This window comes from Pelodiscus sinensis, chromosome 2 (assembly GCF_049634645.1).
Source record: "Pelodiscus sinensis isolate JC-2024 chromosome 2, ASM4963464v1, whole genome shotgun sequence".
NCBI lineage: Eukaryota > Metazoa > Chordata > Testudines > Trionychidae > Pelodiscus > Pelodiscus sinensis.
Window position 1 is genome coordinate 128,850,428 of NC_134712.1, and position 12,706 is coordinate 128,863,133.

A 12,706-nucleotide genomic window follows, 5' to 3' on the forward strand; every position below is an offset into this window, starting at 1 on the left:
CTTCTGAGCGCTGTTCCAGAGCATGCTGGAGCCGCAGCTGGACTTGCTTCACTGAGACTGTGAGCGGGGCGGACAGCACCCAGGGATCTGCACGTGCCCAGGTGAGTCCCGCCCCCCGCCAGCCGGTTCCTCCTCCTGATCTCCCACGGCCAGCCTCACTGCCCCCGACTCCCACCCCCTGACCAGCTTTGCTTCCTGCTGGCCAGCCCCGCGGCCTCCAACCCCCACCCCCGACCAGCTTTGCTTTCTGCCAGCTGCCCCTCCCCCATTCTTTCCTGGCCAGCTACACTGCCTCTGACTCCCCACCCCAGCTCTGCTTCCCACCGCCCCCCCCCTCCCAGCCAGCCCCGCTCCTCTCCTGCTGGTTCCTCCCCCCTCCCAGCCCCGATCAAGTGTGTCCATTTTTTTTTTACCCTACCTGGTAACCCTTGTGATGTACATGGCCAGGGGTGGGGCCATGTACGTAACCACCCCGCCCCTCTTCCACTCCCGCCGTGGCACTCAGCTGAGTTCTGTGCTGCTCAACTGGGCTGTCGTGGGGCAGCCCAAAAGGTCGCTTGCTTCCCCACAGCGGCGCAGCTGAGTGGCGCAGAACTCAGCCGAGCACCATGGCAGGAGGAGAAGGAGGTGGGGTGGTGATGTGATTTAGACATTTTCTGGGCCCATGCATAGTAGACTGGAAGGAGTAATTCTACTACTCAGAATGTATAGACACTTCACAGGCTCCCAAAACTAGTGGCTGGAGTATCCTCCAAGATCCCATATATGCTGATCCAGGGAACAGAAAGATCTGTGTGATTCCAAACTTTCTTATACTCTGAATACATCCATGCAGGGAGCCTCTCATACAACCACACATATCATCAGTCACTTAATCAGTTCCCTGCCTTTGCAGAGGCAAAATGCACTGATGCACTTCAGTCTCTCCAGTATTTTGTGGCTCACAATAATTTACTCTTCTGAGGGCTGTACTACTAATACTGAGAGCTGGTCTCATTCTGGTTGTTAGACTTGGTATGGTATTGGCTGGTTATTGTTAGTGACCGATGATATACGGAATAAGGACTAAATATCTAGTGGTCCTTTCTGCCTTAAACTATGTAACAGTATGACCCCTTTTGTATCAGAACTGTAGTTGGTCCACTGACAAGGGACTATACAGTCAAGGAGGTAGGGACTGGATTTGTGTATTTATATGTTCATTTCCCTGAGCAATGTCAAATTCTGGAAGCTGAAAATACTATCAAGCTCAGCAGTAAAATGTTGTCACCAATTCAGTTCATAGTGGAGTTTCAAAAATAAAAGACTGTTGAATTGACGATTATTCTAGCTTGTTGGGCATTTTCAAAATTTGACCTTCTTCCTTTCATACTTCTGTATAGAACCTGGGACCTTTGTTGTATGGAACTGGGATCCCCTTCAACCTTTGTACTGCCACCCTGCTAAGAGTATCCTCAACCTGCAAATGGCACCCCACCTCAATGTTTTACCTTTTTTCAAATAACTAGACTTTGAAGTATATTGGCATAGTGGAGCTATTCCTAATAAAAAAGTGTAATCAGAATTTTCCTTTTTGCTACATAACTAAACCAGCATAATTTTGGTTTTACTACAGGTTGGATCTCTCTGAGAATTTGCCAGACCAAGGAAGGTTCTTGCCACTGACTCCCAAGCCTCGTGGAACGAGGTGTACCGGTAGTTCGGAATAGGAAGCCTAATCCGAACTACCTAGTTCGTGCTGCGTGTAGCCGCGGGCACGGAGTCCGAACTAGCGGACATTTAAAAATTGCGGCGCCCGGCAATATGCAAATGAAGCCCGGGAAATTCAAAACCCGGGCTTCATTTGCAACTCCGGTTGCCTACTTTAACCACTCTAGTTCGAACTAGGGTGGTAGTGTAGACATACCCTCATTTTTGTCCCCACATCAGAGCCTAAGGGGGTCCACAAATGTACTAAATCCAGAACCCCAGAAAAGTAAATATGACCTCTGGGAAGCCCTGAACCTCAGGCGTCCCTGTTGCTTTCCTTTGCCCCGTGAGGTTGAAGTAGCAGAGAAATGAGGTGTCTCGGTTGGAGGCCACATCAGTGAAGGTTTGGGGTTTTTTTTGCTTCTCACTTGTATGGTCCCCAACTGATTTTTCTGTGGATCAATGGCCCCAATCCCTGCCATAAATAAATAAAACATTGAAACCATTTGTGTTGGACATAACTTAATATTTTACTTTATTTAAAATAAAGTTTGATAAACTAACACGAGCAAGTTAAAGAGCTTCCTCTGTTTAATAATTTAAATTAAACCATTCTCCCTAGCTGCAGCTCTAGCAAAATGGCTTGGGTATAATTATGTAATTAATGGTTTGTTTCCAATACCAGCTGGTGGTCCATGGAAAGGTTTGCAATAAGCCAGGTTAGCCACGGGTCAAAAAGTTTGAGAAGCACTGCTTTAGACACTGCAATACCGTTGAAATATGATCCCAAGAGCTTAATAATTTGCTTTCCTTAAAAACAATGTTCTCCCATTTAAAAATGCTGCTAGAGAGTCCATAAATGTCCATAAATGTATTGCATTTTGGGTTATGTATCATGTATCCTGTGGAGGTGTTTTACAAACATGTTCTACCTCAGAATGGTTATGCTATTTAGAGAATGACCAACCAACCATAAGCAACAAAATCTGTAGCAAGAATTGGTTAAACTAATACTTGCTTAGTAGAATGAAATCAAAGGACCTGTTCTTCTCCCACTGATGCCACTATCAATGGGAGCAGGATAGAATCCAGAAAATGGACGTGTTAGCCCTCACTTATGCTGTGTCTAGACTACATCCCTCTGTTGGCAGAGGGATGCAAATGAGACACTTAGACCATGCAAATGAAGTAGGGATTTAAATAACCCACACTTCATTTGCATAACTGCGTCATGGCACTCTTTTGAACAAGCACCATTTTGAAATTAAAACCGCAGTCTAGATGCGGCTCTTTCAAAAACGGCAGGCTTTTTCAAAAGATCCTGTACTCCTTAAAAAATGCCTGCCATTTTCGAAAGACCCGCGGTTTTACTTTCGAAATGGCACTTGTTTGAAAGAGCGTCATGACGCGATTATGCAAATGAAGCATGGGGGTATTCAAATCCCTGCTTCATTTGCACTTTCGAAGTGCCTCATTTACATCCCTCTGCCGACAGAGGGATGTAGTCTAGACACAGTGATAAACTGAAATTAAAGATATCAGTTCCTGCATTGGCTAAGGAACATTGGTAGCATAATATTATCTCCTTCACCTAGCCTTCATCTGTCACATTTATTCAGACAATAAACTATTCAGGCAGGGACTGCCTTTTATGCTAGCACACGATTAATAAAAGTATCAAATGCAGATTCATTTAATTCTGGAAAATATTAGGGTTCCATTCTATCACTTCCACTAGATTTTCATAGACCCTGATTGGGAAATGGGAAATTATTTCACATTTCTGCTCTGGTAGCAATAATACTATGGTATGCTTTCTAATTTAGTAGTAGGGAAAACAAAAGGCTTGGTTTGGAGCAAACTTGTATTGGGCAGTATGTATCCTTTGATTTATCATCATGTACCTTTTTTTAAAAAAATTACATTCATTAAATAAGAAAAAAATCATGTATCATGTATAGAGCTTGAGTGATGTAGGCTTCTTGAACTTCCTGTTGCTTCAAAATGTTTAATTATGTAAAGTGAATGTTAGCACTAGCTGTTACTCTGTAGCCAAGTCTCTCTACAAAACCATCTATTAGAATAAATTAGGTTTATTAATGTAATAAATATTGGATTGTTCTATATTTGACAGAGCCACTTGACAGACCAAAAGCTATAGTACTGCATTTACATTGTACATGTCCTGAATACTAATATCTTTGTATAGCTATATATGTCTAGGTAATCTAGCACACTATAATGACAGATGCCTTTAAAACCATACTTCCAACTACACTCATCTTTCATATGATTATTATTATATAAATGTTGCAAAGAAAGTGCACGTTCTATTTTGCATGCATGTATCTTGCGATTGCTCCTCGAAACAGAAAAACCTAGCTGGCCTGCTATTTGAGAATTCCCTTTTTTCAAAGCATAAAGATACACCCTAAGCAATCACTTAATATTCCAGATGATGCTGTGAAATCAAAAACTGAAAAGAAGTAAAAGCTGGGAGGGTGGAGTCAGAGCTATATATGAGCAGGAGAAATAAAAATAAGTAGTCATCTATTGGGAAAGGGAGCTTCATAGATTTAGGCCAGAAAGAACCACTGTGGACTTATAACCTGACATCCTATATAGCACAAGTCATAGAAAATATTTTTTCTCGCATACCTCTTAGAAAAAAAATCCATGATTTAAAATCATCAGTGATGGAGAATCCACCATGAACTAGAATGGTGAATTGTTCCTATGTTTAAGTATCTTCACCATTCAAAAATTATATCACATTTCCAGTCTGAATTTGTTTAGCTTTCAACTTCCAGCCACTGAAAGGAGTTATGCCTTTCTCTGCAAGATTAAAGAGCCTTTTATTAAATATTTGTTGTCTATGTAATGATTTATTGATGATAATCAAGTCACTCTTTAACTACCTCTTTATTAAGCTAAACAGATTGAGCAGAGTACATTAGAGGAAAAATACAATTGAGAGAGAGTTTTGAGGGGCATTTACATCTGAGAAATGTTAGAAGCTTTGGACATATGATGAGGGCAACTGAGGCTTCGAGACTACAGGGAAAATTGTGAATGAGATCTTTGTCCCTATTGAAGATTAATAATTTTATTCTAAGAATTATTAAAAATATTTAGAATAACAAAAAATGATGGGATAGCTTTTACAGTTTTTTAATATCAACTCAAAAATCTGATTCCTACTACTTACCATAAGAGACTCCACGGTTAAGACCAAACAAAATAATCACATTTATTAACCATGCCTATTTTATTATTAAGTAAAAAGTACCAATACTATTAAGTAAAAAATACGAATGACTAAACACTAATGATAAACTTCTGTCACAAACTTACGTACACGCCTGCCTGTGAACATCTTGTAATAAAAATTACACCATGGTGAGTCAGCCACCTCTGGGAGTACTTTTCTCTTGGTAAATTCAGACCAAAGTATATTATTTCCCAAAATATTATTGTGAATTCAGTTACAGTATCTTATTAGATAATTCACACTGTTCATGGGCAAAATAATATATATAAGCACAAATTAATCCTATTTATTAATACCATAAACTATTTAAACATTTGGGCAAAGTAAGTAATCTTATTCAAATCTTATGAACTCAAAGAAAATATTTAAATTAGTTATTTAGGAGAAGGCATTTAATCAGCTTTCTTAAAACAGGCATATTCCAAATATTAAGAATCCTACATCCAATTAAGACTAGTATGTCCCTGTTTACCAGAGTTTAGCCCCAATTTTTTCCTCTATGAAGGCATGGGCTAACCCTCCAGTGGGTAACAGGAAAAACTTAAAAGTATTATGTTACAACTGTATTTCATTGTCCCAGTAAAAATGTTATAAGAGTGTATCTAATACTTTGGCAATGTCTTAATTCATCACGAATTCACAGTGAAGTTTTTGGAAGACTTGCCTTGCATTTTTTTCTCTTGGGTCTTCTTTGGTTTTCTTGTGTTTCTTGTAGAACTTGCTTTTAGAGATAGATAGGATGTTTTGTTAAATTCTTGCTATCTACGCAGAGAAGAAAGTGTGTGTGTGGGAGGGGAGGGGATTATTCACTTCAGATCTTTTATACCCATCTCTTTCCTATTTTTAAGAAATTATAGGAAAAAGCACCTCTCAGTTTTTGTTGGTTGTGGTTGCCTTCTCAATGACATCATGCCTTTAGGGCTGTTTCTGTGTGTGTGTGTGTGTACCAGTAGAAATTAAATACTTTCCTGTTGTTATAAATAATCTATACTCAAACTGCTTTTTATATTAGTAACCAGTTATAAAATCAGTTTACTATATTTGTACATAAAACCTGTTATTAATCCTATAATAATTATGAAGTTTAGATTAAGATACAAAATATTAGAAATAAACATCACAGCAGATATTTACCATTTCAACATTTAAGAACTAAAAGTTTAAAACATCTTAAAGTACACATCTGGCTTGTTTGAACTATATATATCACGGGTGATCTACATAAAATTTAGTTCTGCCGTAAGTGCTAAATGACCTTTCAGACAAGGTACTTTCTAGTTCTTCGATTCTATTCACTTCTTTAAAGTTGTAAAGATACAGTTTTTCTTCCAAAAGGATAGTAGAGCCCATTTTATGTTGATTTATTTCTTTGATAACACACCTTACATTTCTTTCAAAATCAAGTTTCTTCATAAAAAATTGCTTTTTCTCCTTAATATTAGCTTCCTCTTAGGCAATAAGGAGAGGAAACTTTTTTTTATTATCGTTAACATTTTTAACCTAACTAGCTACACATACATATTGTTACATTTCCAAGCTTTCTTACATATTTGTAGCTTGCATTGTAATATTTCAAATTTTTGTACTTCATTTTGCAATCTTGACATTACATAAATGTATTTTAATGTAATTTCCAAGCTTTATAAAAAAAAGCAAACTGAAAAGCAGATATTTCTCTTGTAGATCCTGATCTCTTTTATGGGTCATCAGCAGAGTGGTAACCAAGAGCTCTATCACAGCACAGGCCTCTACCACTTGAATTAAAGGAGCAATCGGCAGCAGTTGTCACCTGTTAAACTTTATGTGGAGCAGCATTTGGAGGGGGGCACATAACACACTCTTTGTCAGTGGCTCACAAAACAAAACCTAATTTGTGAATCAGGAATCTTGGGTTCCATTCCAGGTTCTGGAAGGGAGTGTGGCCTAACACACAGTCAAGCACACATATGTGAAAATCTGATAGGAACTGTGGCCATGTGGATGAGTTTTTCTACATTTGAGATCTGAGTTTACATATCTTCCTCTTGCAAACGCACATTACTATATAATTCTTAACTGTACAATCCAATTACAATATTTAGTGGAATTTTATACTAGAAGGGAAGAGCCAGGAAAACAGTGTGTGTGTAAAAATCCATAATGTGGAAATACTTGGTTACAGTGCCTTATCCTATGCAATTTACAAGGTATACAGTAAAGAAAAATCGGTGTTTGTTTAAAAAAAAAAAAAAAAAAGCAATGCCTGCTACAAATTCCAGACAGCATTTTTATTTGTTTTAAACCTGCTGCCTATTAATTTCATTTGGTGGCCCCTAGTTCTTATATTATGGGAACAAGTAAATAACTTTTCCTTATTCACTTTTTCCACACTACTTTCAAATCCCGGGCTTCATTTGCACGTTCGGTATGCATACATTACCCCGCTAGTTCGAACTAGCGGGGTAGTGTAGACATACCCTAATAGATTAGTAAGACATGATTTCCCTTTACAGAAACCATGTTGACTTTTGCCCAACAAATCATGTTCTTCTATGTGTCTGACAATTTTATTCTTTACTATTGTTTCAACTAATTTGCCCGGTACTGACGTTAGACTTACCAGTCTGTAATTGCCAGGATTGCCTCTAGAGCCCTTTTTAAATATTGGCAATACATTAGCTATCTTCCAGTCATTGGGTACAGAAGCTGACTTAAAGGATAGGTTACAAACCATAGTTAATAGTTCCGCAATTTCCCATTTGAGTTCTTTCAGAACTCTTGTGTGAATGCCATCTGGTCCTGGTGACTTGTTACTATTAAGTGTATCAATTAATTCCAAAACCTCCTCTAATGACACTTCAATCTGTAACAAGCCCTCAGATTTGTCACCTGCGAAGGATGGGTCACGTTTGGGAAACTCCCTCACATCCTCAGCCATGAAGACTGAAGCAAAGATTACATTTAGTTTCTCCACAATGACTTTATTGTCTTTAAGTGCTCCTTTTGTATCCCGATTGTCCAGGGGTCCCACTGGTTGTTAAGCCAGCTTACTACTTCTGATGTACTTAAAAAACATTTTGTTATTACCTTTTGCGGTTTTGGCTAGCTGTTCTTTAACTCCTTTTTGGCTTTTCTTATGATATTTTTACACTTAATTTGGCAGTGCTTATGCTCCTTTCTACTTATGCTCCTTTCTACTGACATAAGAATGGCCATATTGGGTCAGACCAAAGGTCCATCTAGCCCAGTATCCTGCTTGCCGACAGTGGCCAGTGCCTGGTGCCCCAGAGGGGATGGACTGAAGACAATGATCAAGCAATTTGTCTCCGGCCATCCATCTCCAGCCTTTGAGAAACAGAGGCCAGGGACACCACTCCTTACCCTCTGGCTAATAGCCTTTTATGTACCTAACCTCCATGAATGTATCTAGTTCTTTTTTAAACTCTGTTATACTCCTAGACTTCACAGCCTCCTCTGGCAAGGAGTTCCACAGGTTGACTGCATGCTGTGTGAAGAAGAACTTTCTTTTCTTAGTTTTAAACCTGCTACCCAGTCATTTCTTTTTTTATAACAGAGATTGCCTATCTCCTGGGACCTTGAAGGTCATCAAGTCCAGTCCCCTGCCTGACCAAGCACCATCCCTGACAAATTTTTTGCCCCAAATGGCCTCCACAAGGATTGAACTCACAACCCTGGGTTTAGCAGGCCAGTGCTCACACCACTGACCTATCCCTCTAGGTGTCTTCTAGGTCTTATATTATGGGAACAAGTAAATAACTTTTCTTTATTCGCCCTCTACACCACTCATGATTTTATATACTTCTATCATATCCGCCCCCCAGTCTCCTCTTTTCTAAATTGAAAAGTCCCAGTCTCTTTAGCCTCTCTTCATATGAGACCTGTTCCAAACCCCTAATCATTTTAGTTGCCCTTTTCTGAACCTTTTCTAGTGCCAAAATATCTTTTTTGAGGTGAGGAGACCACATCTGTATGCAGTATTCAAGATGTGGGTGTATTATACTTTTGTATAGGGGCAGTAAGATATGCTTCATATTATTTTTTATCCTTTTTTAATAATTCCTAGCATCCTATTTTCTTTTTTGACTGATGCTGCACACTGTGTGGACGTTTTCAGAGAACTATTCACAATAACTCGAAGATCTCTTTTCTGATTAGTTGTAGCTTAATTAGCCGCCTCAAATTACTTACCTCACTAGGATTTGACTTCCACTTTTTAAAAGATGCCTTTTTATCTTTCACTGCTTTTATTACATGTTTGTTAAGCCACAGTGGCTCTTTTTTAGTTCTTCTACTGTGTTTTTAATTTGGGGGATACATTTAAATTGGGCCTCTATTATTGTGTCTTTGAAAAATGCCCATGCAGCTTGCAGGGATTTTACTTTAGTCACTGTACCTTTTAATTTCTATTTAACTAACCTCCTCATTTTTGCATAGTTTCCCTTTCTGAAATTAAATGCCACAGTGTTGGACTGCTGAGGTGTTCTCACCACAGGAATGTTAAATGTTATTATATTATGGTCACTATTTCCAAGCGGTCCTGTTATAGTTACCTCTTGGATCAGATCCTATGCTCCACTCAAGACTTAATCGAGAATAGCCTCTCCCCTTGTGGGTTCCTGTACCAGCTGCTTAAAAAAGCAGTTGTTTAAGGTATCAAGAAATTTTGTCTCTGCAATTCGTCCTGAGGTGACATGTACCCAGTCAATATGGGGACAATTGAAATCCCCCACTATTACTGAGTTCTTTATTTTGATAGCCTCTCTAATCTCCCTTAGCATTTCATAATCACTATCACTGTCCTGGTCAGGTGGTCGATAATAGCTCCCTACTGTTATATTCTTATTAGAGCATGGAATTACTATCCATAGAGATTCTATGGAACATGTTGTTTCATTTAAGATTTTTACTTCATTTGGTTCTAAATTTTCTTTCACATATAGTGCCACTCCCCCACCTGCACAACCTATTCTGTTCTCCTGATATATTTTGTACCCCCAGAACGATTGTGTCCCATTGATTGTCCTCACTCCACCAGTTTTCTGTGATGCCTATTATATCAATATCCTCATTTAACGTAAGGTGTTCTAGTTCACCCATCTTATTATTTAGATTTCTAGCATTTGTGTACAAGCACTTTAGAAACTTGTCACTGTTTATTTGTCTGCCCTTTTCTGATGTGTCAGATTATTTTTTATGTGAATGATTTTCATCGGATCTGCCCCATGCTCTATCCTCTTCCATCATCTCCCCCTGACTAAAACCAAGAGAATCTCCATCAATAGACTCTCCTCTAAGAGAGGTCTCTGTCTGATCCACGTACTCCTCTGCACCAATGTGCTTTCCCCCATCTCTTAGTTTTAAAACTGCTGTGTGACCTTTTTAATGTTAAGTGCCAGTAGTTTGGATCTACTTTGGTTTAGGTGGAGCCCATCCTTCCTGTATACGCTCCCCTTATCCCAAAATGTCCCCAGTTCCTTATAAAACTAAACCCCTCCTCCCTACACCATCATCTCATCCACGCATTGAGACTCTGAAGCTCTGCCTGCCTACCCGGCCCTGTGCATGGAACTGGAAGTATTTCTGAGAATGCCACCATAGGGGTCCTGGATTTCAGTCTCTTTCCTAGCATCCTAAATTTGGCCTCCAGGACATCTCTCCTACCCTTCCCTATGTCATTAGTACCTACATGTAGCATGACCACCAGCTCCTCCCCAGCACTATACATAAGTCTATCTAGATGCCTTGAGAGATCTGCAATCTTTGCACCAGGCAGGCAAGTCAACATATGGTTCTCCTGGTCAATTGGGAAGTTTTGATTAGTTTAAAGGTTTTAGAGAATGGCAAGTGTACTTTGGCCCCTTCCCACCACCCTTCCAAACTCCCTGTCAAAACTCCCTGTTTGCTGTTTGCAAAGCTCCCTAGTTGGGAGCTTTCTGTTCCAATGTGGTTTACTATAAGAACCAAAAGCACTTGAAAAAATTAAAAAGCATCACATTTCAAACAGAGAAAAACTAGTACTTCTTGAGGCAACCTGCAATTAACCTATGAAGTCTTTGCCACAGATAGTAATAGGTTAGCAAGCTTCAAAATAGTTATATGTATAAGAATAATATCTTCACATGCACTAGGTAGAATTAAAATTATAAATATTATTAGTTTGCATTCGTCAAGGTATAAACAAATCACTAGGTAGGATACAAAATAAATGTCAGCCTGTGGTAGAGTTGTTCACAGTTAGATGAATTCTGTTTTTTTTAAGGTCCTCTGAAGTATCCAGTGTTAGCCCAAAAGGAGAGCAAGGATATTGAACTGTACAAAACATAGCACTTTTCCAGTATTGCAATTCTTATATCATAGATTTTCCCTACGTAGTGCCTACATATATTAAAGATTGTTGTTACTATCGAAAGATTATTCGTCATCCTATATGAAATGAGCTACTATTCTTCAGTTTCTTCATGGACAGATATTCACCTTTTTAAAACTACTCAATCTACCCAAACATTAATTAATAATGTTATAGGCCATCTTAACTAAGAGACCAAAGATTTGAATAGCTTTTTACTCCTGATCTAATTCACACTAAAACCACTAGAACTGTGAAGGAGAAACCTGCTGTCACGGCATGTCGGGGAGTCTCCAACCGTGCACCCCCATCCGCAGCCAGATGTCTCTTTCAGCTGGCAGGTACAACAGAAGGTTTTATTAGGGACACGGCATAGCATAGGTGTAATGGGTCCCGCTGGTGAGCACCCTGCTGCAGCCAAGTGGCGCTGTGCAGGATCCTTGCTTGGTTGTCCGGTTGCCTTCAAAGTCCTGGAAACAAGGCCTGACTAGCCATGTCCATGGTTCTAGTACGTCTCTGCTTGTGGCTGGTCTTTCGCCACTGGGTCTGGGTTTTACCCAGATGTAGGCTCAGCTCACACTGGGAGCTAGCCATAATGCTGATCTACCAGTCAGGGCAGTGGTCCCCAACCTTTTTGTGCGGCGGGCGCCACACCGGTGGGTGATGTCATCTCGCTGCGTCGCCCAGCCGGCCGACCCCATGCCAAGTGCGCCTGCGCCAGACCCCCCAACTGTGGCCATTTTGCCACTCTGGACTGGCCTCCCTGCTCCCGTGGCTTCCCCTCCACATTCCCCAGCATGTTCTTCTGCTGCTGGTGCTTCCCCATGCCCCGTCATGGCACAAGTTCAGCCCCGCAGCGCTTGCAGCCCGTCCTCCCCCCGGCCATCCTGTGTCATGACCCTGACTAGGCGGGCACACATAAATGCCCCGGCGGGCGCCATGGCACCCGCAGGCACTGCGTTGGGGACCACTGAGTCAGGGTATAGACCTGGCTGGGTTGAGCTCCCGAAGGGAACTGCCAAGCCCTAGCTTTGCAGCTTCTTTTATACACCTCTGCTGGGTCCTGATTGGCTGCCGCAGAGACAGTCACTCTATAGTGCTTGGAGGACCTCTTCTTTGCTCCTCCTGCTGGGATGTGGTATGGCAAGGCTGCTAGCCTCCTGTAGGGGGTGTTGGGGCCTAGTCCAGCCCATCATACCAGGATTGATGTTAACGCAGATACCAAGAGCAGACAGCATTGTTCCTCTCAGGGAGAAGGGGACCTAGGCCCTTTTCCCCCTTTTCCTGCTCCCCAAACCCCTTTCCTTCTCCAAGCCCAGCTGAGCCTGACCCCAAGCCCTACTTCCCAGCTTCAACTCAACTCCACCTCTCCTTCATCTCACTTCCCAGGCAGGAGTTGT

General features: G+C 40.7%; 2 protein-coding genes across 16 annotated transcripts in view; one reads left to right on the top strand and one right to left on the bottom strand.

Annotated features, from left to right (window-relative positions):
* The window catches only part of CDH18 (cadherin 18), a 1,055,536-nt gene that overhangs the window by 370,214 nt on the left and 672,616 nt on the right, over positions 1-12,706 (top strand). The gene's annotated exons all lie outside the window — the stretch shown is intronic.
* The window catches only part of LOC106731726 (uncharacterized), a 136,594-nt gene that overhangs the window by 2,349 nt on the left and 121,539 nt on the right, over positions 1-12,706 (bottom strand). For 8 of the 13 annotated variants that reach the window (XR_012901783.1, XR_012901782.1, XR_012901773.1 and 5 more), the window contains one exon: positions 1,987-2,164. The exons of the other annotated variants lie outside the window; for them this stretch is intronic. Coding sequence is in view for 4 of the 8 variants with exons in the window: in XM_075921439.1 (XP_075777554.1) it covers positions 1,987-2,164 (178 nt within the window). In the remaining 4 variants the exon portion in view is untranslated. The remainder of the gene's footprint in view (positions 1-1,986; positions 2,165-12,706) is intronic. 13 annotated transcript variants of the gene reach the window in all.